A 27,228-nucleotide genomic window follows, 5' to 3' on the forward strand; every position below is an offset into this window, starting at 1 on the left:
TCCAAGACTTGAGTTGCCCAAGTGCCAGCTCCACACTCGTTCACTATCCATATGAGGGTCAGGGTCGCTGTCCAGATAGCTAGCCTGCTGAGATCCTGCTGCTCCTCACTGTGGCACACTGTCAAGAGCATGTGGATGAGTTTGGGGACGTGGCCCTTTAACCCCTGTCCCTCTGCATCGTAGTGTGACCTCACAGTGAGGCAAAACATACGAACCAGCAGGACAGTCACATGATTCTGCGTATTCACCAGTTTTACCGGGTAATCAGTATATTCTAAATGTTGCATTAATCTGTATACATTTGGTAATAAATGGTGGGGTAAAGGGGCATCAGAGATCTTTCTCTTTCACACACACACACACACACACACACACACACACACACACACACACACACACACACACACACACACACGTACACTCACACATTTATTGTGTTTACTTTGGTGACATTCATTCATATTGTTGGTTCATGTCCATGTGACTTCTGCGATATGCAGAGCTGTGTCTGTCTAGACTTGTTACATGCTCCTTAATTGAATACTGGAGTCGTAATAAAATAAGCAGACAGAAAGGTGACTTTCCAGGAGCAAGAGGGAGAAAACACTGACAATGAGCCTATACAAAACCTTCTTTTGAAGTGTGCGATTGGTCCACTGTTTCCATAGCAGCAGCTGCATCTGCGCTTTCAGTTTTTTTCGGGTCTGAGCCTTCCTCCAAGGTCAGCCACAGCGGGGTGTGTAACTGCCACTCATCCCTGAGCCCTGGAGGGCCAGTTTTTCCATCTTAACAAAAAGAGTTTCTGACAACCTGACCCCCTGTGCTCGGGGAACAGTGCTGCCGGGGTGAGGAGAGATTCTGGGCCAGCGTTCCTTCTAATCAGCAGCTGTGCTGCATCCTTTGTGGCCATAACACTGATATGATAGGTTCATCTCTCACTGAAGCCTAGCCTGCCCCTGAATACTCATGCTGAGTAGATGATTTAATTATGGGAATGTGCTCAGTCTGAGGCTGAATCTATAATTCTAGTTAAACCTAAGGGGTTTACATGTTTATCATTAGTGAGTGTTGTTATACAAAAGAAAAAGACATCCATGGACATGTTTACAGACGTTGTCTCTAGAGTATATGATTCCACTCTAACTGCAGTTTTATACTATCAATATTAAACAGTCCGTGTGCACTACCAAATGGAAAGCAGTTTTATTCATGCACATAGTATTTTATATTCAGAAATTATGTGCATGCAATCTATTCTGATGAGTATTGTCAGGAGCCTGTGTTATCTAATTATGTAGTATCCGAATGACTCAAGTTGGACCCTAGTTTCTAATCGTTGAGGATGAGCAATAACCAAACTATTAATGAAATCTTCCCAAGGCGGTACATCGGTCAATTCTGTTTATTTTGATCCAAAGCGTGGTTTAGCACAGGGCCATTATTCATCCTGAGTAATACCACCCTCTGTTGGCCTTGATACATCATTACATTAAACAGGACATTCTCGTTCAAGGACAACCTGAAAGAAACGCCTCTCAGAACTGTATTGGCTGATATAACATTCCTTGCAAGTCCATTGGCTGTTTAGCCACACATTTTCTGACGAAGGCAGGAAGTAAGATCGTCCACTGGTGTCAACAGAAACGTGTTATCAGGTTATATATTTCTTTAGCATATTTAGACATGTCTTTTCTGTTGACGTTAACTTTTGACTGCTATTTGCATGACTAATTGTGTGAATTAAGTGGAAAAAATGTATTAATGCAGTGGTTTGTACTTGAGCCGCAGAGCAAAAAGGCTAGCAAAAGCATAACAAGTTGAAGTGTTGAGTTCGTTCAAACGTAATAACAGATTTTTGGTAGATAAGACTTTCTTTGTATCCTTCTCCAACTTCACATTGAATTGAACAACATGCCTTTACCTTATGAAATAATAACTATATAAACTACATTGATTTAGCTGATGATGCCTGCAATTACTACAATTTAAAAGCATATGCTCTTTTGACCTTGGAACTCGAAACAAAGGTAATCACAGCCTGATAAGAATGAATTGGTGGACAAATGGTATAACGGTATAAACGTTGTTCGCATTATAACGCTAATTCTGCTAACAATCTCATCGAACCAGACATTTGAGCTTATTTAATAGATATTTCCATTAGGTGGCGCACGATATCAGGTTATGAGTATGAGCCTCAAATCCGTTTCGTCTGTAGCCTACCACAATTTCATCAAAAGCTCTATTGTGATTTCTATCATAAATACCATAGCTAGTACATAATACGTAATACATATGACACAAATACACACATGTTGCAAACATGGTAAGCCAACACCCCATACAGACTAGGTCTTTGGATAAGAAGAATTGGCATATGTGTTGTCTTGATGATTGCTGATCATATTATCATCCTCAGACCTCTGATCTACTGTTAATTGCTCTGATATTTACCCCCTGAGAGCATAATTGCTCTCCTATCAAAGTGTGCATTAATCATCATCATGTTCTCCTCGTCCTCCATTTCCTTCCCTCAGCGCAGGGATGGCTGCTCCGAGAAAACTAGCCTCTTTCCGCCTGCCTCCCCTCCCCACCATTGGGGAAGTGATCAAACTGTACAATCTGCGAGCAGAGAAACAGCTGTCCCAGAACTTTCTGCTGGACATGAAGCTCACAGGTGAGTCAGCTCCATCTATCTGCAATGCACCAACACCTGGTCCTGTGCTTTGTTCGCTGTGTACACCTGCAATGAGAACACAATGGTGTGTGTCGTGTCCCCCCCCCACGCCCCCGCCCCTAGCATGAGAACTGACTGCATAGCCCATACTGGCTTGCTCGTAAGCATTAAAACTGAAGGCTGGCGGTGTCAGACTAATGTAATAGATGTCCGACTAATGTGAATGGATGGTCTGTTGTTTTTGTGCAACTCAAACAGCACACACACACACACACACACACAACCATCTCTCTAATGTGATTATCTATGATGCAGGCCAGATCAGTTCTTATCAGATGTCCTTGAATCAGGGGACTGATAGATTAATGCCCCTTATAATGTTTCCTAGAGGTAGGCTACACAAAACAACACATGGTATTATCAATATAGAAGTCAGAAATACAAGCACAAAATGCATCATATATCAACTTTGTAATGAATTTTACAATAAAATGACAAACTGGAGGGAATATCTACAGTTTTCTCATGGGCAGTATCCGACTCAAGAATTCCAGTTGCAGTTAGCAAGGCAACAGAATGGCTTTTTCTGCACTGTTTTGTGCAGATAAGATTGTGCGCCAGGCAGGCAATCTGAAGGAAGCCCATGTGTGTGAGGTGGGTCCTGGTCCCGGGGGTCTGACCCGCTCCATCCTCAACGCTGGGGCGGCCGACCTTCTGGTGGTGGAGAAGGACACACGCTTTATGCCTGGATTAAAGGTACCGCACCAAGAGAACCTTTACAATGGCCCCTTTAGTTGGACCACGTTGTCCTTAGAAGGTTAACCTCTGCCTTGTACGTCTGTGGTTGTTGGTTTATCGCTGGTGGTCAAATTGACAAATGGACACAATAGTAAGGTATTGATCTGACCTGAGAGGCTTTTTGTGGTGACCGAAAGTGTGCTTTGTGGTACTGGAATTGTCTTCAACACTCCATGAGACACACAGGTGTGTTTTGAATGAGCTGGTTCTATCTTGGCGCTGTTCCCAGCTCCTCTCCGAGGCTGCTCCTGGGAAGGTGAGGATAGTCCACGGTGATATACTCAACTACAGGATGGATCGAGGATTTCCATCCAACATCATCAAGGAATGGGAGGATGGTGAGTGAGAATGGAAAATCAATAGATGACCATTTTGACCCTATAGTAGACCACACTGGCTTGTGATCCACAGTATATGAATGTGTACTTTGCAGTGTGTTTCCAAGAACAAAGTGTAATAGTTGGTTCCTCCTCAGTTCCCCCAGACCTCCACATCATAGGGAACCTCCCCTTCAGCGTGTCCACTCCTCTCATCATCAAGTGGCTGGAGAACATCTCCAACAGAACCGGTCCCTTCACGTACGGACGGACCAGACTGACCCTCACTTTCCAGAAGGAGGTGGCCGAGGTTTGTGTGTACATGTGTGTCTGCGTTGTTTCCTGAGTGTGGTCTTCTGGGCTGATAATACACATGCCTTGATTAGTTGAACCATGTCAAGTGTGCTCCCTGGTCTGTGTCTCTGGCTGGTACTAAAATCCTTTAGTGAAGAGCCTTTACATGGAGAACATATTCACCCGTGTGTATAGTTGTGTAACAATCCCCCCCCCTCCCCAGAGGCTAACAGCCAGTGCAAGGAGCAGACAGAGGAGCCGTCTGTCCATCATGGCCCAGTACCTGTGCACTGTCAAGAGCTGCTTCACCATCCCTGGACGAGCCTTCATCCCCAAGCCCGAGGTAGGACCCACATGCAATCAGGCTCATGTGGAGTTTGATTACGTACACAAACATACACACACACACACACACACACACACCGACTCACACGGATATAAAGCATACATGCACAATCCATCTCCTCGCCACTCTTCCACATAACCACTCAAACAGACTCATGTCCACTCCCGTGCTCTCCCCCCCCCCCTCCCTCCACTCTTCCTCGCCCTCATCTTTCCTCCGCCGTCACGGGACTCTCTACAAGGCGCTCCCACTACTCGGGTTCATCAGAACTGCACTAAATCAATGATGTTTCAGAAGTGTCTTTGCAGTTGTGACAAGTTCTTTGGGTGTAATGATGCCTGTTGGGTATTTGCGATGCGGCGCCATCACACTGTGCGTTAATGAGCGCCCGGTCCCATTCTGGGTCCTGTCTGCTCTCTCAGTCCTAGTCTCCTTGTTGTCTCCTTGGCCCTGTTAAGGGTCCTAGTGCCAGTCGTTAACGAGAGCAAGCCTCTCGTTATGTAACATAATGGTGTTTGCATTCTGTATGTGTTCTTAGGGATAAGCTGCCGGATAGTGATGGAACGGGGGCCCCAGTAGTAGTAGTGGCGCTTAAAGAGGCCTTTGATCGTAAATATTTAATTTTTGGGAGTAAAGGCAGCGAGAGAGCAGCAGAGTGAATGAAACAGGACCTGATTGTTAATTCTCTCAGAAGAGATGGTACCCAATGATTATTTAATCCCACTCTGTTGCCTTTAGGTTTAGTGGTTGGCTCATGTATGTTCTTTGTGTGTCCGTGTGTGCCTATAGTCTGTGTGTGTGCTGAACATTTGCGTGTATTCCTGTGCTGTTAGCATGCGTGTGTGTGGTTGTGTCTAGTGGTGCCTTGCTATCTTCTGTGCTTGGGTGTAGCCCACACATGCATGCAGAATGTGTGTGTGTGTGCTTGTTTGTGTTCATACATGCGTGTGCACGTTTTCTTTCTAATCTTTTACATTGATTGAACTTGTCCACACATGTTTATGTAAACAGTCTTACTCCAAATGTTGTTTTAATTGTGTCTTGGGAATGCTGATGTCATCAAGAGTGAGGGTTTCATGAGGGTTTCATGAGGTGTTGATGGAGGCTCTGGTGATGGAGGGCTGAGGAGCAGACAGAGCAGCTCTTTCTGGTGCGTTTGATTCACTGCTTATGCATGCTGCTGTGAGTGATATTGTCATTCATAAAGCACACTGAAGCCATGTTACTTATCCCACAGACACTAGACAGGGAGGCCATTACAGACATTCATATTTATATGAACAATGACAATGTCTGGCTTTGTTTACATAAGATTGGAGATTACTCCAAATGTTGTTTTAATTGTGTCTTGGGAATGCTGATGTCATCAAGAGTGAGGGTTTCATGAGGGTTTCATGAGGTGTTGATGGAGGCTCTGGTGATGGAGGGCTGAGGAGCAGACAGAGCAGCTCTTTCTGGTGCGTTTGATTCACTGCTTATGCATGCTGCTGTGAGTGATATTGTCATTCATAAAGCACACTGAAGCCATGTTACTTATCCCACAGACACTAGACAGGGAGGCCATTACAGACATTCATATTTATATGAACAATGACAATGTCTGGCTTTGTTTACATAAGATGTTGGATAACCTTTTTTTATTATTATTGTTGGGAATGAAGGCACATTTTTAACTAATCAGTTTTGTGTGTGGTCTATAGGTCTACACATGGGACTGTAGTTCCCTCTTTCTTAAAGTACTCTTTGATGAAAGTAGTAGACCTTCTCCTAAATTACAGATTATAGAAGCACATTATTAAGGGAGAGACAATGGTGAGTTATGTAAATTTATCTCCCTCCCTCTGTTGAGGATTAGCCGTGTGTGTGTGCGTGCGCACATACAGTATTGTATTGTATGGTGAGTCTATAAGGCTGTGCCACATTGTCATGCTCAACAAATCAGCTCAGTGTTGTAATTGTCAGTATTATTGTCATGCTGTCTCTCTGTAGCTTCGGAATGCTTATTGTCTTCTGATGTAGGCCCATGTGGATTTGCTCAAATTGAATTGTAATTGTCTTCTATGTTGGCTTTTGGCATGTTTCAGTCATGTCAGAGCTGGGGTATCACATTAATCTGTGTGTGTGGACGGTGGGTGTGTGTCTGGGGAGCGTGTGTGTCAGGTGTGCGCGCACCTACGTGTGGATTGTGTTTGTGTGTGTGTGTGTGTGTCTGGTGTGCATGTGTGTCCAAACACAAACAATCGGCCTATGTAAACCTGTGCGTCAGTGCATGGGAGGCATATCCTGAAATAGACCCAACAGCCCAGTACAGGTTAGCAAGGCTAGTTATATATACAAGGGAACATTGCCACTGCATAGCTGTAATTACCTACAGTTCTGAGAAACATTTCTCAGATGCTGCTAGCACATCTAGCTCTGGTACCTGCCACACATCGCTCGTAACAAGCCGCTATCCCCTGTTCCTACACCTCATCAACCCAAATCAAAGGAGGCAGAAGCAATGTTACACATACTGCAATTAACAAGGTGACCCTCTCTTACCTTGTTTGGAAAATAACTTCAATGCTATGATGTTATCAACAAGCAGCCTTCGAGCGCGGAACAACAAGCAGCCTTCGGGAGTCAGGTGGCTGAGCGGTGAGGGAATCGGGCTAGTAATCCGAAGGTTGCCTGTTCGATTCCCGGTCATGCAAACTGACATTGTGTCCTTGGGCAAGGCACTTCACCCTACTTGCCTCGGGGGAATGTCCCTGTACTTACTGTAAGTCGCTCTGGATAAGAGCGTCTGCTAAATGACTAAATGTAAATGTAAATGGAATCAATCCACGACACAATTCCTAATGGTTTAGGGTGAGATAATGGAAACAATAAATGGGGGAGACACATTTAGATTTCGACCAATGAGAGAAGCCTGTTCTGGCTACCGCCAGGGGTAATTAAGAAGGAAATGTTTAATGTATTTGATATCAGCGTCTGCTGGCCAGTATTGACATATCGTGAGGATATAGCCTAACCCCTTATCCTCGGTGCGTGTAATCTGGCCTGTGTCTCTCTGGCCCCTGGCGTGCACCTTGCTTTGTCACATTGACTGACTGAGATTGTCCTTGAAGGCTCCTGTACACTGTGATTGGCTGCCATGGCATTAGCATTTGTGCCTTCAGGCCAACCGTACCCTGGGTCTGTCCTATCACGGATCACACGTTTCCTGTCCTCTTCCTTATTGGCCGAATGAACACCGGCTGTTGATTCCTGCACGGATACTGTAGCAAACCTAAAATAAGTTTAATATTTATTTACGAGTTAAGGCCTGTTTTAAAAGTTAGTAGACATTTTTTTTTCTGTCTGTGAGATAAATGTGTGGTAATGGCGTCCTGAAATACAGTAATAGTGATGTTTAATATTCACTTTAAGAGATCGGGCCAATTGATACCATAGAGTAACTGAAGATAGAGACCAGACGCCTTATTAGGGCTGATGTACTTGGGCCTGAGTTAGACCAGTCCGTACAACCACTGGCTATAAAAAAGAACCGCTGATTTGCACAAAGGTGAAGTGTGTTGACTGAGACAGAGCCCCTTCTCCACCCCGCCCCCCGCTCTATGCTTCCTGGCAGAATGTGATTAAAATCTGCCTCTGTCTGTCACAGACGGGTCTACTAGTCGCTCAATGGACCCTCCATCACGCCCAGAGAGCTGGCTTTCTATCCTCCCACACCCCAGCCCCCCTCTACCTCTCTCTCTGCTGTCCTCCCCCTCCCACACCCAGCCCAGTAAGAGGAGCTGTAAAGTGGCCGAGAATAGTAGCTGGTGGGTGAAAGTGAATGAGAGAGAATGGGTAAGTTGTTAAAAAATAATTGTGTCAAGAAAGTGGCCTAGGACAAAGTGAGAGAGTGATATAAGGGGGAATATGGTTAGGAGGAGAAAGGAAGGTAGGAAAGATGGGGAAAGTGAATTAAGGTTGTGGGGGGTTATGTAGCTAGTGGGAGAGCTGGAGAGAAGCTGAGGGACTGTGGGAGAGGTGCAAGGCAGGATAGGGAGAAAATGAGAGAAACAGGACTGAGAGAGAGTGGGAGGGAGATTGAAAGAGTGGGAAGGGGTGTGAGCAAAAGAGTGTGTTCATACATGTGGGTAAGGGGGGTTTTACAGAACGAGGTAAGGAAGGAAGGTGGGTGGGTGGGAGAGACACAGAGAAGGAACTCAGCCAGGGCTGATGGTGTCCTCCACGCGAGCGGAGAGGTAAAAGCACGCCTGGAGACAGGCTTATGACAGAGATGGATCTGAGGGGAGAGCTGTGCGTACCTCCAGCAGATGGTTGTCTCGGCCAGGCATCAGCCAGGCCTGAGTAATGTCTGCATCAGCTATCGCCCACCAACCAACCAGCACGTAGCGGCCCTTGAGGGGGCGGGCCCTACAGATGTTGTGCCTCGTACACTGCCTCTATGGACAACCAGCGGGCCAGATGCTTGGTGCTGAAATGGAAAGTGCTAATGCTGCAGTACAGATCCATTATGGGTGCTGAGTGTCTGAGACACCGGAGCCTATTTAGCTGTCCTGACTAAGACAGCTTATCTTTTCCTAGACCAGTACCAATGTGTTTAAATAGCTTATATTGCAGTTAGTTTTTCATTTTGTACTATTGTTGAAGAAATACATTGGTGGAGAGCTGTGGCATTAGAGTGTGTCTATGCTACATGTGTAGTAGGAAACAGGATAGGCTGTGGTTTATTCTATGGATGGAAAGTGGTCCAACTCTCTGCTTACAGATAACCTGAAAAATGCCGGTGCTGCTGTGTGGCTCTTTCACCTCTAAAACATCGCCTACGCCACAGGCACACTATTCATCTGCACCTATTCCTAGTCTGTAAATGGGGTCAAACATGGTATCAAGAGTATAGGAAAGTTATTTCAATGACTCTGTACCGGAGCGGTAAACGCCTGAAGCCCTTGGTCTCAATCCATCACAGTCCCTGGGTAAAGAACGCTAAAAATACGTTCTCTTTTAAACAAAACGTGGAGGTTGGCAGCATTAGCTTATCTACATCTCAGGAGATGTATTTCTCCTCCTTTATGAAAAGCGTTGCGGGTTAGCCGTGAGTCGACACTTTAGTGTTCTAACGGGTTCAGGCCTGTTTAGTGTCCATGCCAAGAAAAGATGCAGGTGTTCGGAAAACAACTGCTAGAATCCTGGCCAGCTTCCACGAAAAGAAGGTCAGCTTCAATCCCCAGTCAGTCTCTGGCTGGTTCTGTGAAATGCAGTCAGAGGGGGAAAAAAGGTCCAGCATTGAAGGGATCAATCCATAATCTATTAACTCCAATGTGTTTTTTTGTTGTTGTTTTTTTTAAGATTCCAATTTAAAACTTCAAGGGCTGTAATTTCATAATTTGATTCCACCCTGTTCCAGTTTGTTGTTTTCAGACTAGTGTGAAGAGGATAGACTGGATACAGCAGTTCTCTGTGGGTTTTTGTGCAGCAGTGATTCAGAAAAGGAACAAATGCGTCTCAGTAATGGTCAAAGAGCATGGATCCATTTCTAATGGGGGCTTTTCAACCAACTTCACCTAATCGTTCTGCAACACGTCTTGCTCAGATGATCAAGCTGAAATATTCAAGCCCTCCTTTCAACTGTCAGAGTGTATTGTTTTCTTCTGAGTCCTCCTCTTTGTCATCTCCAGCGCCTGTACTGCCTCTCTCAGCAGTTTACAGCACAGGCAAGGTCACACCCAGACGTTCCCCCCCCTCCCGCGCGCTTCACGTGTGCACTGGGACGAGGGGGGAGTCTCTCCAGCCAGCCAAGGTCGATCTATGCTGCTGCTGATGACCATATTATATCTCCTATATGAACCCTGAGGAAGATGATGCTTGTCCAAAAGAAAACCGTTCCCATTAAATATAGGTGAGATACTGCAGCTGTTTGTCGCCCTGAGTGTTGTTCTGAGTCTCATCCCAGCGGTTTTGTTATCGCCTAGGGGACAAGTGATGTACGATTGTGAGCAAGGAGTGCCTACGCTTAGTTTCTGTATTCTTTTGTGCCAGGCAACATGCCTCACAGGCAGTTTTCCACTGATAACCTCATTATCTATGCCTACGTCTGTCCCACCTTTTTGTTGACCGTCTCCTTAGTTTAGTGGAGAAAATGTTCCCCAAAATTAGGAGGTCTCTGCTATCCCTATGAAAGAAAGATTATTGTTGGTGATTATTGCTGTTAATTTTGGCAGAGAAATTCAAATAGCTCTATCTCCTAGAACAATTTTAAAGGTTCTACATGGAGCAAAAAGGGGGGTCTTCTGCAGGCTACGCCACAGGGACTCGAGAACCTTTATTGAACCTGATTTGTCTTAAGAGTTGACATGACCTTGCTTTTGTAGGTGGGACGCATGCTCATCCTGCTGGGAAACAGTCCAGATTAACCCCAGGGCCTGAGGTACAGGGTTCAAAATCCCGCGCCCCCACATCTGAACGCACACTCGTGATCTGTCATGACGGCAATTCAGGGTGAGCTGCTTTGAAGGAAAATGTAGGTTAAATACACAGAGGAGACGATCTTATTAGCGTTTACCCAGGAGAGGAGTCGCTATTTGATCTCCACTCTGTTGCATAACCTAGAGGAGAGAGGGAGAAAAGAGAGAGACGAAGCCTTGAATAATCCATGTCTGTTTCAGTAAAAGCGCATGATTTCCACTGGCTCCAATTAGCTGAAATGAAACCCAACATTCTGGGTAACTATTTGATAAGTATTCCATAGATGCTTGACATACTGTATGCATTCAGTCCAAACATACTGTACTTCTCGTTATCTGTCCTTTTGCGGTGCATTCAACTAAAGACGGAAATAATCCATTTCTGGATTCAGACAGCAGCTGAACCAGAAACAGTGGTCTTAGCATCAAGCAAGTCTCTTCTGTCTGACTAGGCATTCCTCTGTTCATGTTCGGAGACACCAAGCTGGTCTTGTTGTTGTGAAGCTCTGGCGAAGCTAAATGGATGCTCTGTGCACCCAGAGGATGGGATGCAGGATCCTGCTACCTAAGCTGCCTCCACCAGCTGTTGCCGTTCATTCCCTTCTAACTGCATGAGTTCAGGAGCAGGCCTACACGGCTTGTCATATTGCTCATACCAAATGAACTAGGGTATGTTGGAACAGAAGATATTTGCACTAATCCTCCTAAGGTTTGGTAGTACTGCAGGCCACTTGCTTATGCTAACGTCTCAATAAGATATGACTGAGTCCTGCAGATGGGCGCAAAGGACAGCGCTCCTCCCTTTTCTCCGAACCCATTTGCCGACTGTCTGTGATGTTTTATGGATATGGGTTTTAGAGGGAATAAAATTCCCCATTTCTGCCTGATTGAGCTGTTTTTCAGGAAGCCCTATAGAGGCTCCGTGGTGGCAGGGTGAACAGCCTGCATCACTGCCTACGCTCAGCACATCCTGTACCCTCCAAAAATCTGTGTTTTCTGGCAAGGAGCTGACTATCATCACCAACTGTTGTCACACGCATCACTTTAGTCCTTCATGCATAACACACACCAACATACATGTTGTATGCACATGCACGCATATATGGGTCCACAAAGTCCCAACACACAACAAACTAAAGACATGTTGCTTCCACAAAATAGTTTTATTAGTAAAAAATAGAGCTACTCGCACAAGCACATTGAAACATTACCAGAACATTTAAACTGTTCCTCAGCATAATCCTCCTGGCAAATGAAGAAGTGCTAAAGCATCCACAAAAATAAGCTGCAATTATCCAAACGATAATTATTGTCTTGGGTTTCTGCTGGAGCGCTGTGGTTGTGGAGACATTACAGGTCTGCACTTTGCACTGCAGCCATTTAGAAGCTAATAAAATGGTGCACTGATTATGAAGCTGCACATCCACAAGAGAAACCTTCGATTTTAGTTTGCCTGCTCGATCTTTTCAGACCAAAAAAGGAGCTAGCTGGCTCGCAGTCTTTTTTTCCCCCTCCTTCTCAGACTGCCAATTGTATTATGTACATTTGTACCGGTTCAGGGGACTTGCGATGCTCAGCCATTTGAAACAAACTGCTGTCAAACAATGTTACACAGGGCCAGCCGAGTAGTCTTCTTATAAAGAAGATACAAAGTATGAACATGTTATCTTATGCATGCCAGACAAAATGTAAAAATTAGGATTTGTATTTATTGAGATAAATATGTACAGTCCACTGCAGGCTTAAAATACTGTAGATAAAAATGGATACAATATCCCTAAGTGTGATTTATAAAACAATTTTCAAAACCATAGACATTAGTCATTTGTAATGAAACTTAAGTATGTATGCCCCTGAAATAATTCTGTGCTTTGGATAAGAAGGAATTAAATGGTTGAAAAAACATTGTTTGTAATACTGTATCCCAATGTACACATGGATTAATCAACACTAAAGTCTGGCAGAACAAATAAGAAATCCATAAAACATCTTTGACTGTGTAACTCACAAACAATGTGATAAAAAATAAACAGAAGGAACTCCGAACAGTATTAAGCTTGTCATGAGTCCATTTGGCACATTCTCAAACACGCATCTTATTGACGATGGCACATTCTTGTCTCATATTTATTGCGTTCTTTACCGTGCCTGTGCCATGTGTTGTTATTGACCAGATCACAGATCTTTTTTAATGCTCTGTGCTGAGGGCATGGCGGGTAGCCAGGCCGGAGGGGCAGGGGGTGAAACCTGGCCCTGTAGGGCTGCCAGGTCCAACAGAGATGCCCCCCAGAGGTGCCCCCAGACTTCCGGAAGCAGCCTGCAGGTGGCGAGCTGGGCTTAGCCATCTGCTCTACCCCGGGAAACTGCCTATTTAGGAGATATGAGAGTGGGAGTAGAGAGAGAGAGAGAGAGAGAGAGAGAAGAGAAGGAGAGCCGAGCTACACATCACTGCCAGATCTTGTCACTAGAGCAGCCATTTCAGACTGGAGACAACATACCTCCCCTCACCACCCCCCCTTCTTCTTCGTTTTCTGAACACTCGAGACACACATGGGAACAGAACCATTTTAAAGCACCTCTGACATACGAGTAGGCAGGGGAAGTGTGTAAGTGGGTAAGTGAGTGTGTGTGTGCATTTGTGGCTGTGTGTGTGTAAGCAGACATGTGCTGGACAGCATGCTCTCAACATGCAACTGTGTTCCCACATGACTTGAGGAGGAGAGGTAGAACACCTAAAGACAGACTGACAGGTGCAGACCGGTAGGTAGCATATGCACGGCTGACGCACTTGAAAAATCAAGCCACATATGGGAAATGACTCAAACCTTTTTCTAAGCAGAGGCCATCGACACAGCATGGCCACACCGCACGCTGTGACTCAAACCCCTTCTCTGTACCTCGCTGTACAACACAAATATCCTTGCTGTCCATCTCCGCACCCCACCAACTTCTCAAATGTAGCTGCATTTCCCCACATAACCCTTAATTGCGTGTCAGACACACTGTTAACAATGGTCAACAAATAGGGAGCGTTTCCCAAACCTGGGAGTGACATTCGGCTGCTGGCTCATGTGACTGCCTAATAAAAGGGATTAGATGAAGCTTCCCAGCGTGTGTGGAGCTTCTATGGAAGGCTTATGGAGCTGGTTAAAGAGAGAGATGCCCCCCTGCCCAACCTCAAAGCTCTGACCTGACACACACAGAATCCCAGACAATAAAGATATTTGGGCGCTGGATCCCGTTACCATGGCAGTGAGGAGGCGGACAGCTCGAGTGAAAAGCGCATGCAGCTCCGGTGTGTCAGAGGGTTCAGTGTTTATGTGTTCTAGAGCGTCTACTTATGCCCGTGTGTGTGCGTGTGTGTGTGTGTAGGAGGTTGTGTATATGTGTGTGTGTGTGTGTATATTTCTCTGCCTGTGGCAGTCTCTTAATCTGTATGCATGTGTGTGTGTGCCCGAGTGTATACATGGAATCAGCAGCGAGCTAGAAAAGCCAGCCTTCTTTCGTTTGGAAACAAAATGGGAAAGAAACATGTCAGACAGTCCACTCTGCTGGAAGAAGGGATCTCTCCATCTCTCTTTCACGCTCTCTCTATCCCCACCTGCTGGGATCGAGGCCGGGTTCTGTGTATTTGTCTTTCCATCATCGGACCAGCACCCATATTTACTCATCCTTACAGCTTCTCTTTGAACAGTTTCAGAAGGGTCATGTACTACAGCTTTTTGGGCACAGGCATTGTAGTGTCTACTAATATCTCAGATTTCTAACCAGGCATTCCACTGGCTGTATCAATACAAAGACAGGCCATAGACAGCATGCTTTATAGGCAAAATATCAATCCTTCTATTTAGCTACCAAAAATAACTATAATTGTATTAAATCAGTCCCAACTAGTGTAATTCTAGTGAATGGTTTGGCAAAAACTACAATGGCTTGCTATTGAAAGGGCTTCCACCTACTGCTGCCTCTTTGAGACATCATATTGCCGACTTGTCGAATGAAAGGGCACCCAACGATTGTTAGCAGCTAAATGATTGCTCCCCCCTCCCCTCCCCCCTATTCAAACCTTTGGTGAGGACGAAATGAATGAGAAAAAAGGAAAGGAAAGGCATCCTAACAACTAATCTGTTTCCCGGGAAACTCTGTGATCAACTGATGGACGGAGGTCTGCCTTGTTTTCAGGCGGCTCTCCTTCGGCGATCCTGAAGCGCGTTTCACATTAACACTCCCCGTCTGTTCCCGGGCGCAGCTCAGGGAATACCTCCACTGTTTGTTGTGCTTGCAGAACACAAAAAAAAAGAAGGGAGGGAAAAATACAAGACGGAAGACGGCGGGGACAAAGGAAAAAAAAACGTCTTCAAAGTCCTTCAACGCACTCCTATTTTTTTCTCCTCCTCGTCTACTATTCAGCAAGATGACAGCGGTGTCCCCCCAACCCCCTCCATCTCTTTTTCCACCGTAGCCTTAAGCTTGCGCGCCTACCGCCAGTGCTCACTCACACATAGTCCTGCAGGCTGTAGCCAGTCTTGTTGTCTAAGGGGGAGAGGGAGCAGTACTGGTGCTGGAGCTGGTCCTGCTGCTGGAGGAGCTGCTGCTGCTGGTGAAGAAGCAGCTTGTCAGGGGGGGGCAGCAGGACCATGTCCCTCCCGCCGTGCCTCTTCCCAGAACACGACACGCAGAAGATGGACCCCCCCACAAAGAGGAAGCCCGCCGACACGAACGCCACGTACACCGCCCCCCCGGGCTCAAACTTGTTGCTCTCGGGCACGCTGGAGTCCAGGAAGTTGGTGATGACCTCGTTGGTGAACCAGGAAGCCGGCACCAGGCACAGGAAGCCGGCGGCGATGAAGCAGCCGCCGCTGGCGATGGCGGCGTGCCTCTTGGAACGCCGCCCGCCCCCCCAGCGGGTGCACTTGAGCCCCAGGGACGCCAGGCAGAGGCCCATGGCGGCCAGGACGCAGCACAGCACCATGGTGGTCCTGGCAGTCTGCAGGTAGGCGGGCAGCGACAGCACCGAGTACTTGAGCGTGCAGCTGAACATGCCCGTGCTGTACCAGGTGCAGTCCATCCACAGGCCCTGCATCTGGGAGATGGCCGTGATGATGTTGGAGCCCACGTCGGCGCTCACCTTCCAGTTAGGCAGCAGCGTGGCCACCATGGCGCCCATGATGCCCAGGAGCGCCAGGACGAAGGCAAAGATCTGCATGCCCGTGGATGCCATCCCCCCCCTCCTCCTCCACCCACCGTCGCTGCCCACGCAGCTGCCGCCGCCGCCGCTGCCGCTGCTGCCGTAGCTCCCCCTCCGCCAGGCAGCATTCACCCAGCCACAGCCAGGCGCCTCAACCCCTCTGTCCAGCCCGCCGCCCTCGCTTTGCTGGGGAAAGAGCTGCCAGACGATCCTGTGCTCCTCGGATCCGGCTCCTCTGGACTGGAGGAGGGAGACAGAGAAATGAGAAATTGAATTGAGCAGGTCCCTCTTCCTCTAGCCTCCCCTCTCTCTCTCTCTATTTTCTCTCTCTCTCCCCCCTCAATCACCCCACACTTTTCTTGCAGGGAACAAAGGGAGAGTGTTAAGACCGAGCGACGAGAGCAGGCTCTTATTATTGGATATTATTGGATAGATAGACATTTGTGTGTGTGTGTGCGTTTTCTGTGCCCCCTGCGTCTGCCTTTTCCCCCCTGTGCCGGTGCCTCATGGAAGTGTTACTGGAGAGGAGAAATTAGTTTCTGGTATTTGCTATGCTCAATATGTGGACTTAAAGCTGCAGTGTCCTCACCTCACTCTTGTAAGGTTACCACACCTGACTTCAATAACAAAAACAACACAAAAGGTCCATTCTAAGCTATTTTTTTTACAATTGTCTACAGATCTGGCAATGTTGTAATGTTACACAGAGCATAACTTTGACATGAAATGGTAAAACATTTTTTTTCTTTTTTACTTAATAGTCCCTGCGTTGCTTTTCGTAATGTGTTCACAGACTGGCGTGGCTAAACACTGTGGATAAAAAAATGCCTCATTAACTCAACACTGATGAATAACTACATTGTAAACAACGTGATGCACAAAAACAACGTTAAAACCGCTTACCTCGACTGGTGCAGAGCTTGCTATGACGCGTCAGGTTGTTCGCTCATATTTCTGTAAACACACATACACACACGCACACAAACAGGGTTAGTCCGTGCGGCTCCATTCATGTCATCCATTTCCTTAGCAACAGTACATTAGAGGACATCCCAGTCATGGACCACACATGCTCGCTCCGTGCCTTTGATAGAAGGTAGCTTTCCTTTCACTGGAGAATAGTCTCTACGTCACCATAGTCCGTGAGCCGATAGTGAATGTATAACCATAAGCAGAAGTTCAATACGGCAAATCTTTCAGGCGTTAAACCCGCAGTCTTATTTTTTTCTCCCAAAAACATAATTCAGTTTCAATTACGATTAGAAAAAATGTGGATTAATAGACAACTTGCCCACATCTTAGCCTACTCATACTCCACAACACAATACATTACAATAGGCTAGTTGTTAAAAGGACTAACAAAAAGTCGCAATCTCGGGGTACAGTAGCTAAATGTGTTGTTATTAGTATTTAGCAACAAATAGTCTTAAATTACAACACGTGGTATAATAAATATATATTCATATAACAACCTCAAAACATTGAATGTGTTTTTTTTATTGAGCGAAAGTATCAACCCTAATGTTTTTTTTGTGAAGAGATGGTTGAAAGATCTAGGTTCGTAGCACAAGCAGAAAAACGTTAGCTTGTCCATCCTTTACCTTTGATTTTTGTTGACTACCTCAAAACGTCGTATTTTAAACTGTGTGTAAATCCTCACCACAGCAATGAGAATCCACCTCGCAAATCAAGCTGATTGACAGTTCGTTGTTTTTTTTTTATACCGAACTGTTTCCGCTCTGCAGACGCAGAAGTTAAACCGTTCTTAGACTTTTTCCATGTCAAAAGGATATTGAAAAATAATGCAGCAGTCTCCTTTATTAGGCTAATTGTGTACTTGCCTGTCGATGTCTTCAAAAATGCACATGGATTAAAAAGGCAAAAAATATCATGAAACACAAACATATATTATTAATCCAACCCAGGGAACTGGATGTGGCATTTTAAATGTCCAGACATTTGTCTGGGAGTGTGGCCCTTTTTTTATTTAGTCCATAATAGGGTCAGTGCAGGATTCTGTGTAAGCAACACACGGACCCTCCCTAGATCAGAAGCAGGATCAGCAGACTCTCCACAGGAGCCTAAACTCACAGCTGCTACCCCCTCCTCTTCACCTCTGCTCCACTCAATACTCTAGAGGACGTGGAACAGGGTGAAGGAGTGGCCAGGACAGCCTTGATTCATGAATGACAAAGAGGGCAAAATGAGAAGGAGAAAATACAAATCAGACAGGGTTAACAGAAGGGATACCCTTGAAAACGCAGATGTGTTTTACCATAATTCTGCTGCATGGGCAAATAAAAACAACCAGCCTCTGGAAATAATATAACCAAACCCCCTGCCTATAATGAGTTGGCCATACTGATGCGTGGTCATTACTGGTGAGCCAGAGGTGATGGATTGGTTTAGTTATTGATCGGTTTGTTTAATTTGGTCCAATTCCCTACCTCCCCCTATCCTGTCTCCTGTCGTCCCCCGGAGGCCTATTCCAAAGACTGCATCTGGCTCAATATGCAGACAATGTACAGCAAAGTATTTCTTGAGGTTGTGTTGTCCTCCTGACCTTCAGACTACATACTTGTGGACCTTGCGGTATTCAATTCCCCGCTACAGAAACCGCAAGACAAGAAATTGCACACGTGTTGGTCATTTTTTAAGTGATGAGATCCTAAATGCTGATGCTGGTGTTCTTTGGGGAGTTAAAATAAATAAATAAATATATATATATATATTGAGAGGAGGGAGAGGAGCTGGAGGAGAGGGGGTGGAGGAAGAGAAAGCAGCTAACGCACCCAGGGAGTGTCGATGTGTGATTCTGTGATGTGTGAAGACAAGGCAGGCTATTATAAGCATGGTGCCTTTATTTTATCACCTCGCCACAGAGTTCTCCCTAGAACCGCTCCGAGGCATGACTGGACAGAGGCATCGTCCTTACCCCAGATGAGGGACTTTTATTGTCCAATTTGCATATCCCTCATTCCTCTGCATGTAATTGCTTTTGGTGCTCGTCATTTCATAAAGGTGGTCATTCAATGTTATGGTCCAAGGTGTCATGCGATAGATGGGATGTGGCAGTTAACAGTCTTTTTGCACACACGGTTGTGCCCTTGTTCACCACATAGTATTTGTATCCAACAAGATGGAAAGCCGTTGTGACATGCTGGGAAATACCCCGGGTTGATATATGAGCCTTCATGTTTCGCCATTAACATGCATTCCCAAGTGCACCGACTGTTTTGACATTTATGAGTTTTTAAATATCACATAAAAACATTGCATTCTGAGGTCTCTCTGAATAGCATTGTAAGTTAGGCTTGGTTTCCTTCCACAGTTCTTGGCTGTTTTTTTAACATCCATGCCCACACAGTGGAATGCTACAGTACACTGAGAAAGTTGAAGAAAGTTATCTTTTTTGAGGAGACTTGTCTCAGGACCTGAGACCGGGCAGGGACTAGGCTTGGCTGGGTTTCTGCTTGGCCTTTGGGCATCTGTGTCTGAGGCAATGTGGGAGAGTGGAATGGACCAGTAGCTAGGTACAGATCCAGTATCAGAAACCCTCCCAGCTAGAAAGGCAGTCCAGTAGCTTTAGTAGCATTGACTGCTGCCTTCTCGTCCTTTGAGTGCTTGTCCTGCCAGAACTGATGTAATGGAGGCTGTCATTTCAAGGTATTGTTATGATTAATGCATCGCGTCTTCTCTCTTGGTGCCCCACACCCATCCCCCTTTCTCTCGTCTTCGCTCCTTTTATTTCCCAGCTGTATATTCCATTGTTCTCTCCATCCCCCCAACCGAACCTCTGCAGTTATGTAAGGTGGGATGGTAGTTCAGGTGGTATAGCGGTTGCTGCCCTAGGGGGCTGCCATCTCGTCTTGGTTACGCTCAGAAGGAGATGACAAATTATACAGACTCACACACCATTGGGCAAGGCTCGAGAGGAAAGAGTCGTGTAAGGTGGAAATGGGCAAGGGGACGACAGTGCTACAGGGCATAGCGGCTGTAATGGAGTGGCTTTGCGTTGCTTTGGGAAGGTCAAACGGATGAAATTTGAAAATGCAGAAGTGTTCGTGTGTGTCTGATCCCGAAGTCGGTCAAAGCGTAGTACTTGAGAGGTTGACCAGAGCTGTGATTGTGACTGACTGAGAAGTATATAGTAGTGCTTAGTCCTTTCACAATGCAAATTACATAAAACAATAACATATAAAAAAAGGCAGATGAGATGTGTGAATGTAGGAATAGTAAAATTGTGTAAACTGTATTGTGTATACTGTATTGTGTATACTGTATTGTGTATACTGTAGTATGAGTATGTGGAGAAGAAAAGCAGGTTCAAAGTCTATGTAAATGTTTGAAGTCTTTGTTTAAAAAATCCAGGACCAAATTAAAGAGAGAGGAGGAATGTTTATGAGTTTGAATACAGATTCTTACATAACAAGCTCATTTGGAGACATCAAGAAATCATTAGGGGTTACGATTTTCTTGTTTATTTCCTCTCTTACACATTCTGTACTCGCATGGCTTTGAAACCTATTTACATTCCAAGCAACCCTCTATCCCTTACACGTACACACAATCTATGATCCTCCTTGCCACCCATAAAGGAAAGGGGTTGACGGATGAGTGTCGGTGCAACGGAGCGATAAGGTCTTCAGGTCAATAAGTCAGTTTCAGGTTCCAGTTCAGGATCTCTCCAGCAGATTCAAAATATTGGAATAGGGTCATCTGCAAAGCACCTGGATGGAGGGCCGTGGTGGCGACGCATGATTTAAGATGGAAGTTTCTTGCGTGTTAAGGTTATCAGAGGAGGATTAATGGCGGGAGGGGGATGTATTACAGCGGAGCAGCTAGCGAAGGCGCGTCGCCGGACCGTTCATAAATCACACAGCAAAGTGACTCGGACAAGCCGACGGCTGAAATGCTGCTGCTCGTATAGTCTGAATATCGACTTTCTCGATGCTCCTCTACTAAATCATGAAGTGCGGAATATAAATGGCTTAATTACTCAAGGAAAGTGAAATTAAAGGCATTCTTTTATATTAGCTCTACCAAACAGATGGCAGTCAGATCATGCAGCATCACTGTGTGGGGGGAAAAAGCTGCATACTGCATAGAAACAGGAGCCAGCCCCACATAGTGGTGTGTTGATGTGACATGTGGATGGGATCAATGTTCCTGATCCATATTGGCCTCTTCCGTCCAGTTGATGCACATGAGTCAGTCTGAGAAACTCCTTCACAGCCACCACTCTACAAAAGGCTGCTTCATTCATCCCAAGCTTCAGTAAATGTTCATGAAGAATTACATGATCCTTAGTCAGGTTAAGTAATTGCACCACACAGAAATGTACTTTATTATGATAAACACCTGTGTGGTCTTAGTGGCCAAGTTCCTACAGCAGCCCCTCCACTGTTCCTACACCATCTGCTATTTAGTTTCCTGCTGACAGCAGGAGTTTGCTGCACTTTATAGTCCATATAGATCTGGCTGCACAGACAATCCGACTCCACCAGTAGTGTCCCTATTCCACAGCACGCCACTGCGGCAGGCAGGCAGGCAGGTAAGCAGGCAGGGCTTCACACGGATCAGAACACCCTGGTTTACAAGCCAAGCTAAAGCGCTGTTCTGCGCGAGGGGCGAGAATCTAAACAGCTCATTAAGAAGCCTTCCTTTGTGCATCCTTGGATCACTTTAGTTTTCCTCCCCCAATTATTTTCCAGCCCAGCCCCTTGCCTAGCATAACAAAGGCAAGTGTAGCAGAGGTGAGCCACAACAGAGGAGAGATATACAAGCATGAGAGAGGAGGTCCTCTGGGCAAGCTGTCTCTACAGGAGGGCTGTTACTGTAAATTGCACACCTTCACACTACATACCTGGATGTGTGTGTGTTCGTAGCCTGTGTGTGTCACCAGAGAGCATGCTTCACTACAATACATCCTCAATTTCCAGTTTGTGTGCCTGTGTAATTGTGTGTGTGTGTGCGTGTGTGTGTGCGTGTGTGTGTGTGTGTGTGTGTGTGTGTCACCAGGGAGTATCCTACCTCACAGTACATCCTCAGCATCCCAGCTCTTTGCTTGTTTTCAGTCTTGCTATCCAGAATCTTCTCTACACATGCATCCCTGTACCTGCATATGCTTCTGGTCTGTCTGTCAATCCAGTGTGTTTATCCAGCTTTGTATCCATGAGCCTGCTGCAGTCCGTAGTTGGAGCTCCTCTTCCACAATGGACAGACAAGCGAGCCAAGACTGAGTCCCTCTCTCCGTCCGTACCTCCGTCACTCCCTCCCTCCGTCAGTCAGTCAGTCAGTTAGCGGTGCCTGGGAAACAGGGTTATTAGCAGGTGACGGCAGGCTGACAGTCAGCGCTGTGCTCCGTCGCCCACGGTCCTGTTGTGGCACTGGTAGGTCCACGCATAGCTACACTCAGACAGGCTTCGCCGTAGTTCTGGCTCTTTAGGCTAGAAGGAGGTATTGAAGGGGGTCTGTTTAAGACCCCCCTGGAAGCCCCAACAGAGAATATATATAGAGAGAATATATATAGAGAATATATATAGAGAATATATAGAGCCTCTGAGAAAAGTGGACAATCCACTGATTAAAGAGGGAGAGATGGAGACAAGAGGAAGAGAGAAGGACAGACTGAATGATAACGAGAGAGAGAGTGTGTGTACTGTAAGTGGAGAGAGACTGAGTGTTTATGAGAGGGAGTGGGAGTATATGAGTGAGAGAAAGAGAGAGAGGGAGAATGTGTATGAGCATGAGAGAGAAAAAGGGAGATCTGAGGAGAACTATAGGCTCAGCTGAGTCTGGCACGATTACTTCAACAGTTTGTCATATCGGCTTAGAGCTGACAGGAGAGGGATCCGGAGGCTGCAGTGAGAGGGGGGACCAGCGCCAGGACCCCCCCTCGCCCTCATCCTCCTCCTCCCCCATGGAGGACAAGCCCCGCCTCCTGGGTCTGCCTAACCCCTCCATCTATCTCCTAGATAGCTTTAGTGTTAGCAACTAGAGAGGGTACAATTTCTGGGGAAATTGTAGGGTGTGCTTGCTTGCGTCGGTTGCACAGGGGTCCGTTTTTTAATGACATTTTTACAACTGATATTTCTGTATATTTTATATAAAAATGCATAGGGCCTACTTATTATTTATAAAGATGAAAATACGAGTGAAGTGTAGAATGAAATATGATATCTTCTCATTTCCCCTGCAAGAGGCAGCCTCATAGCTGAATCAAAACGAATACATTTGGCAGACCGGTGTAAAAATGGACCTAATCTCTATGACTTAAACGTCCTTTTAAGTTTTCCCTTCTCGTGATATTTTCAGGCATTTAGCCTAGCTACTCATATTGCATTCATTCATTAACCCCTTTGAAGATTATTCTACGACGTTACCGGCAGTAGAAGATGGAATCGCGATTCAAACAGTACCATCTGCTAACTGAAAATATGCCCCCAAAAACGTAAATAAGCTTGACATTTATTTAGTGGAAAATCGCTCATTCATACAAAGCTCACTGGTAGCGATCATTGTCAGTAACAACGCAAAATGCGATATAGCCCTGTGTGGAGAAGCTGCCCCGGTAAATTGTACTACTACAGTACAGTACTAGACTACAGTACTGCTGTGTTCGTCTTGGCGATTGCGTTGGTTGAATTCGATTTAACGTTCCGTTGTACGGTTTAGGCTGAAATTAATTATTATCATGAACAGATTGACAAAGTTTAGGCTGTGGCAATGAAGTTCAGGTTAGTAGTCAGATAGTTTCACCTATTGAAAGACTTTTGATTTAAGTAAGGGGAGTGCCGAACATGTTCTGTCGCCGTTTGACTTCCTAAACAACTGTGTCTCGCGTAGGCTACAGCGTTGCAGTGAGCAACACTGGTTTGAAACCACAGGTAATGATAATTTCACCAACAAATCGTTTACTTGTAATGTAATGTCATAATAAATCCTACAACGAAAATGTATTTGTGAGGAATGTTTATTTTAACGATTGAAAACAGATGCATCATAGACCACTGTAGTATGTGTTGCCCGGGCAACAGAGGCTAATGTCATGCTAATGCTTCAGTGAAATAGTAGACTACCGTTTCCGAAAGTAGATGTGGGCCTACTTCCTTAATAATATCAGCTAATATTGTACATTACATTTCACAATTGTGTTTCACATCACAAAGTAAAATGAGTAAATAGTTATCACTCTGGCCTCTTTGCTTGTGGCGTTTCTGCAGCTGCCTTGCAGTAAAGCTATAGTTAGCCTAGCTATCCCCCAAGTTAACAGATGCGAAACGAATGTTCTGCTACAGGTAGTCACGCGTGTTTTCGTGACGTTAGTAACGTCAGTGACTGTGGCTAGCAAATTAGCCACCGTTAGCTACACTTTTCACCACAAAAACGCAATTTCTACTTAACCCTTGTGTTATCTTCGGGTCATTCTGACCCATCAGTCATTGTGACCCACCGTCGTATTGCGACAGATTTACCGCATACAAAGACAAAGTGAAGCATTTTCTTTTAACCGTTGGGCTGTCTCAGACCCCCCACATTGCAAAGGTTAAAAGAAAATTATTTTAATTTGTTTTTGTATTGGGTAAAATTGGGTAAACACAACGATGGTTCGTTATGAACCTTTGGGTCATGTGACCCGAAGGCAGCACGAGGGTTAAACCATGCAACGGAACGTAAATAAAAATACAACCAACGCAATCGCTACCAAGACGAACCTTTTGACACCGCCGTTGTGTATGTAGTCCAAATATTGACTGATCCTTAGGGGGGCGAAAATAATAATAAATAATATATATGTGAGAGAACAAAGGTTGTGCCCTTGCCGAAGGCAAAGCACACCCAATGAAGTGTTAGCTACATCGCTAGAGCATTTCTTTTCAATAGAACCAAAGTCTTTAGAAATTTGGCTAACTCTAAAGTGCTACAAATAGTTGGCTGCCCATTCACCTTGTGTCTCGTCAGACTCTCTGAGGTATTGAGCGCGGGGCAAGCGCCAGCATGACAGGAAGAGGGGTTCGTTTCCATGGTCCATCGCACAGGTGTTACTGTGGCAACCGGAACCAGCTCGCCAGCGCATGCTGCGTCACCTTTCTCCCTCTCTCACTTCTTTGCTCCCTCTCTTTTTCTCCTCCCTCTCCTTCTCCCTCAGTGGATTCACTGCAGCTGGATCTACCTCGTCCGAGTTAACCTCCTGTGTGTTTGCGTGTGTGCATGACTGTGTGTGCGTTTGTGTAGGTGGACGTGGGCGTGGTGCACTTCACCCCCCTCGCGCGGCCCCAGATTGAACAGCCCTTCAAGGTGGTGGAGAAAGTAGTCAGGAACGTCTTCCAGTTCCGGAGGAAGCACTGCCGCAAAGGAATCGAGTAAGCAGTGTTTCACACGCTCCTTTCACGGCCACAGGCTTGCTGTCTCTCTCTCCATCTTGCTCTCTCTCGTTCTCCATCGTTCCAGTCCGTCTCCTCGTTCTACCATCTCTAAGGGCCCAAGAACTGAACTCTCAGCTCAGCTTTGACCGGCTCTATTCACAGCTCTCACCAACAACACACACACCTGCCGCCTGCAGCCACCCCCATGGCTGTGAGAAGCGTATGTAGACCCAGGATAACAAAAGAAAAGCTGTTCCAAAGCGAGCAGCAATTATGAGTCATTTGAGTGTCATAGGAGAGAGGAGGCAGCAGAACTTATATAACAGCGACGGGTAAGGCGGCTGTATTAACAGCTTGTGGAGAAGCTGAGGAGCTAACACAGAGTCTGTAGAGTATGTGGGTGCTGCTGGGCTTGAGATGATGGGGGACGGCAAGCCAGCCTCGCTGTGAAAGCCCACGCTAAGGGCACACAGGCCACTTCTGGGTTTGAGTTGAACTTTTTAATGTTTTTTTTTTATTATTACAAATGTACAGATAGTGAAGATAAAGAATTCTGAAGATACAGAATTATCGTAAAAGGAAGAATTCTTTTTTTTTTTGTACATTGTTCCTTTATTGCAGAATGCTTTTCCCGGCTGCCCAGAGGTTGGAGCTGGCGGAGGTGATGATGCGGGAGGCAGATGTGGACCCCACTGTCCGGCCCATGGAACTCTCCATCCCCCAGTTCAGGACGCTCTCAGACGCCTACGCCCGCCTCTGCACCAGCGACCCCGCCCTCCTCACCTACGACTTCAGGGAAGAGCTGCGCCTTAAACACCTGGGTAGGAAAATGGGCAAGCCTCCTGGCACCTTAGGGGACACAGTGGACCCCCACACCCAAAAGCCCCTGTGACACACCAGCTCGAGCGAACACGAAAGAGACCGAGAGAAAAGCCGCTAATGGTCTCTCTTAGTGGCGAGAAACAACGGACTGCTCTTAGCTGTGACATTTCCACCTGGCACAGGCATGCATTTTTTAAGCCATTTCTTTTAGCTCCCTGAGGCGATAGGTGAGTTACTGTACTGAGGATTCCCGGAGTTGAGACAAGGAGCTGAGAAAGGAAAAGGAGAAAAGGAACAGGCCATAGCTAGATGTGGAACTGCTGTGAAACTGCTTTTGGACATGTTCCAAAATGAACCATCTCAAAGCAAGCTGTAGCTGAGTTTGGTGCTGGGCCATTCTTGTTGTCAAGGGAAGATTGATCGAGTTTGTACATTGACCAGTTGGAGCTAACAAACATAAGAAGCCAAGCACAGGGAGGTTTCACAGGTTTCACTAGGATCTTTTGTAACGCCTTGTTTCAGTGGAGTTTAAAACAGAACAAAAAGCATTTTAAAGGACAATTTAGAGAATGGGAACATGCTGGCTGATTTAGGCCATTGCGCCCTGCCTCGCCGTCTCACTAGGGATTTAGTCGGGGAAAAGGAAAGTTCTGGAAATTTGTCAGCTCCCGACGAGTCTGAAGCAATACATAAATATCATCAAAGCTAAAAGAATCATTTTGTATATCAAAGCTTTTCTTAAAAGCAAAAAACACTGGCCATCTGTTTGGTGTTTTTGGGAGATTATTGTACCGCAATATTATGTAATATAAATTAATCCAACTGTAAATGTACTGTAATGCTATCAGATGTGAGGTCAATAAAGTTCCAGCAATGTGCCAGGTTACTCATATTTTCATCTTACTGCACTGTCCTGCTTGTCACCTAATTATGCATAAAATAGACGCCTGTTCTGTGGTC

General features: G+C 45.8%; 2 protein-coding genes across 7 annotated transcripts; one reads left to right on the forward strand and one right to left on the reverse strand.

The window, feature by feature from the left end:
- The first annotated feature begins 1,565 nt into the window (after positions 1-1,565).
- tfb1m (transcription factor B1, mitochondrial) lies at positions 1,566-27,160 on the forward strand. Of its 3 annotated transcripts, XM_062468948.1 has the most exons (9): positions 1,621-1,655; positions 1,960-2,027; positions 2,538-2,677; positions 3,282-3,433; positions 3,705-3,813; positions 3,951-4,102; positions 4,310-4,429; positions 25,316-25,443; positions 26,068-27,160. In XM_062468948.1, exons 3-9 carry the CDS (start codon positions 2,545-2,547, stop codon positions 26,336-26,338), a joined length of 1,065 nt encoding a protein of 354 aa, XP_062324932.1. In that variant the 5' UTR covers positions 1,621-1,655; positions 1,960-2,027; positions 2,538-2,544; the 3' UTR covers positions 26,339-27,160. The 3 variants fall into 3 exon arrangements, with proteins under 3 accessions (XP_062324931.1, XP_062324932.1, XP_062324930.1); XM_062468947.1 differs by lacking the exon at positions 1,960-2,027 and having other exon boundaries at positions 1,566-1,655; XM_062468946.1 differs by lacking the exon at positions 1,621-1,655 and having other exon boundaries at positions 1,662-2,027.
- LOC134026311 (claudin-20) lies at positions 12,041-22,595 on the reverse strand. Of its 4 annotated transcripts, none has more exons than XM_062468950.1 (3): positions 22,112-22,595; positions 16,982-17,032; positions 12,041-16,318 (listed from the first exon to the last, which is right to left on the reverse strand). In XM_062468950.1, the coding sequence occupies exon 3, from the start codon at positions 16,109-16,111 to the stop codon at positions 15,386-15,388; it is 726 nt and encodes a 241-aa protein (XP_062324934.1). In that variant the 5' UTR covers positions 16,112-16,318; positions 16,982-17,032; positions 22,112-22,595; the 3' UTR covers positions 12,041-15,385. The 4 variants fall into 4 exon arrangements, with proteins under 4 accessions (XP_062324934.1, XP_062324936.1, XP_062324935.1 ...); XM_062468952.1 differs by having other exon boundaries at positions 12,041-16,888; XM_062468951.1 differs by lacking the exon at positions 22,112-22,595 and adding an exon at positions 17,680-18,324.
- Positions 27,161-27,228: the final 68 nt, after the last annotated feature.

The sequence above is a fragment of the Osmerus eperlanus genome, chromosome 9, assembly GCF_963692335.1.
Source record: "Osmerus eperlanus chromosome 9, fOsmEpe2.1, whole genome shotgun sequence".
Classification (NCBI taxonomy): Eukaryota; Metazoa; Chordata; class Actinopteri; order Osmeriformes; family Osmeridae; genus Osmerus; species Osmerus eperlanus.

Excerpts from the sequence above, each read along its gene's own strand:
- tfb1m (XM_062468947.1), top strand. The coding sequence starts at position 2,545 with ATGGCTGCTCCGAGAAAACTAGCCTCTTTCCGCCTGCCTCCCCTCCCC. Across the intron at positions 3,434-3,704 it reads GCTTTATGCCTGGATTAAAG|CTCCTCTCCGAGGCTGCTCC; the intron begins GTACCGCACCAA and ends CGCTGTTCCCAG. Across the intron at positions 3,814-3,950 it reads CATCAAGGAATGGGAGGATG|TTCCCCCAGACCTCCACATC; the intron begins GTGAGTGAGAAT and ends GTTCCTCCTCAG.
- LOC134026311 (XM_062468950.1), bottom strand. The coding sequence starts at position 16,111 with ATGGCATCCACGGGCATGCAGATCTTTGCCTTCGTCCTGGCGCTCCTG.